Source organism: Hordeum vulgare, chromosome 1H, assembly GCF_904849725.1.
Source record: "Hordeum vulgare subsp. vulgare chromosome 1H, MorexV3_pseudomolecules_assembly, whole genome shotgun sequence".
Lineage (NCBI taxonomy): Eukaryota > Viridiplantae > Streptophyta > Magnoliopsida > Poales > Poaceae > Hordeum > Hordeum vulgare.
Window position 1 is genome coordinate 83,198,462 of NC_058518.1, and position 2,142 is coordinate 83,200,603.

Sequence of the window (2,142 nt, forward strand, 5' to 3'; positions counted from 1 at the left end):
CTTTATTATTAGGTAAAGATTCATCCCCAACCTGGATGAGTACCGGTATGAAAGAAAGACGAAACTTATTTATTAAGATTGCACCCTAGATAGTATTTTTATTAGACGTTTAACAGATAAAATAATATCATATTTAAATTCTACATATTTTTCTAATCAAATTCCATGTATAATATGTTAAATTTAGAGTTACGGTTTAAAAGATATGAGTATTTAAAAAAATAGTTAATATATACTACGAGTTTAATGTCATAAACAGTAAGGGCTTTTTTTAAAATCACCTCGGTGAGTTTTCCGACGGAAGCGATAACCTCTTTATTATTAGGTAAAGATTCATCCCCAACCCGGATGAGTACCGGTATGAAAGAAAGACGAAACTTATTTATTAAGATTGAACCCTAGATAGTATTTTTATTAAACGTTTAACAGATAAATAATATCATATTTAAATTCTACATATTTTTCTAATCAAATTCCATGTATAATATGTTAAATTTGGAGTTACGGTTTAAAAGATATGAGTATTTAAAAAAATAGTTAATATATACTACGAGTTTAATGTCATAAACAGTAAGGGTTTTTTTATAAAATCACCTCGGTGGGTTTTCCGACGGAAGCGATAGCCTCTTTATTATTAGGTAAAGATTGCCAACAGACACCTGTTCTGGAGGGATGCCTCCGAACAGTCACCTCTTCCAGATGTATATATACTTGAGAATCAATAAAAAGAGGACTGCTGGTCCATTCACTTCCATTCAATCTTGTTTTACTCTAACACGTTATCAGCACGTAGTCTTTACCGACGAGCAATCCGGCCGACGATGGCGGATACACACAACCACGTCCATGGCTTCTTGCTGTCGATCCATCACAGCTCCGACGTCCATGACGAAGCACCAGAGGGCATCGGCGGAGCAGCTCGTGTCCCTCTCCCTCTCGCTCTCCCTCGGCGCCGTCGCCGACCGCAGCAACAAGAGGACGCGCCACGCAGCCGCCGCAGCCGCCGGTGGGGAGTTCATGTGCAAGACGTGCAACAGGTCTTTCCCGACGTTCCAGACGCTCGGCGGCCACCGCACCAGCCACCTCCGTGGCCGCAACGGGCTCGCGCTCGCGCTCACCGGGACCACGCCGGTGCCAGAGCACAAGAAGGCCACGGACCAAAAGCAGCAGGCGCACCAGTGCCACGTCTGCGGGCAAGGGTTCGAGATGGGGCAGGCGCTCGGGGGCCACATGCGCCGGCACCGCGAGCAGGAGGCCGCCGCCACCGCGGTGGCGCAGGCGCCGCCCGTCCTGCTCGAGCTGTTCGTCTAGGTTCATGATTGGCTAACTTTAGTTATGCTACAGAGTTCGTGATCGACCTGTGTGTAGATTTGTACGTTGCTGCACACAGACACACTCGTAGCTAGCATGCATGAATCTCTTCATCGGATCAGCACACACATGAAAGAAGGATCAACCTCCGGTGCATGAAATGCTGACGCCCCCTGGCAGCGGCGCTCAGCCCAGGACATCGTACCCACCGCGCAGGACATCCAGCCAGTACATGACTCCGTCCCGACAGAACGACTAGGCCATCATCGACATGGCGCTTACGGACGACCATGGCCATGGAGCAACGATAGCCTTCGTTGTACGACAGATCCATCCAACGCTTGTGGGAACGACCGACGCACTGCAACTTCATCAAACAACAGAGGCAGCAATTCGGGCGGTCCCATACCAGTCTCTGGGCTCTGGTGATCTTCATTTTCTGCATACATGCAAATTCCTGGCCTGATGGATCATGGATGGAATCATGAAAGAGAGAAATCGGAGTTAACAAGCAACCGAAGCAAATACCAAAGCCTGGATCTAATTGCTACGTACAAGAATCAAGGTGCTACTTTCCGATTTCAGTTCTATCCAAGCACAAGAACGAAAACGATGAGGAATCTTATTCTTCACAGTTTTGCAGCTAGTCCTCTGACTGCATTCCATTTGTGCATAAGATATTCTCTTTCCCCTCATGTTAGACTTTTATGGCTTTCAAGACTGCATAAAATATAATTATGCATCATTTTACATCTTGTAAAATATCATGTGAAGCCTCATGTCTTCATATATTACATAAATATGTAAATTATTAAGTTTTGCATCTATGTG

At 45.4% G+C, this 2,142-nt stretch overlaps 1 protein-coding gene across 1 annotated transcript; it reads left to right on the forward strand.

Annotated features, from left to right (window-relative positions):
• Nucleotides 1-885: 885 nt before the first annotated feature.
• On the forward strand, nucleotides 886-1,311 carry LOC123407494 (zinc finger protein ZAT8-like). The gene has a single exon (XM_045100637.1). It carries the CDS (start codon nucleotides 886-888, stop codon nucleotides 1,309-1,311), a length of 426 nt encoding a protein of 141 aa, XP_044956572.1.
• Nucleotides 1,312-2,142: the final 831 nt, after the last annotated feature.

What these genes read in the sequence shown, in the direction of transcription:
- LOC123407494 (XM_045100637.1), top strand. Translation starts at nt 886, where the DNA reads ATGACGAAGCACCAGAGGGCATCGGCGGAGCAGCTCGTGTCCCTCTCC.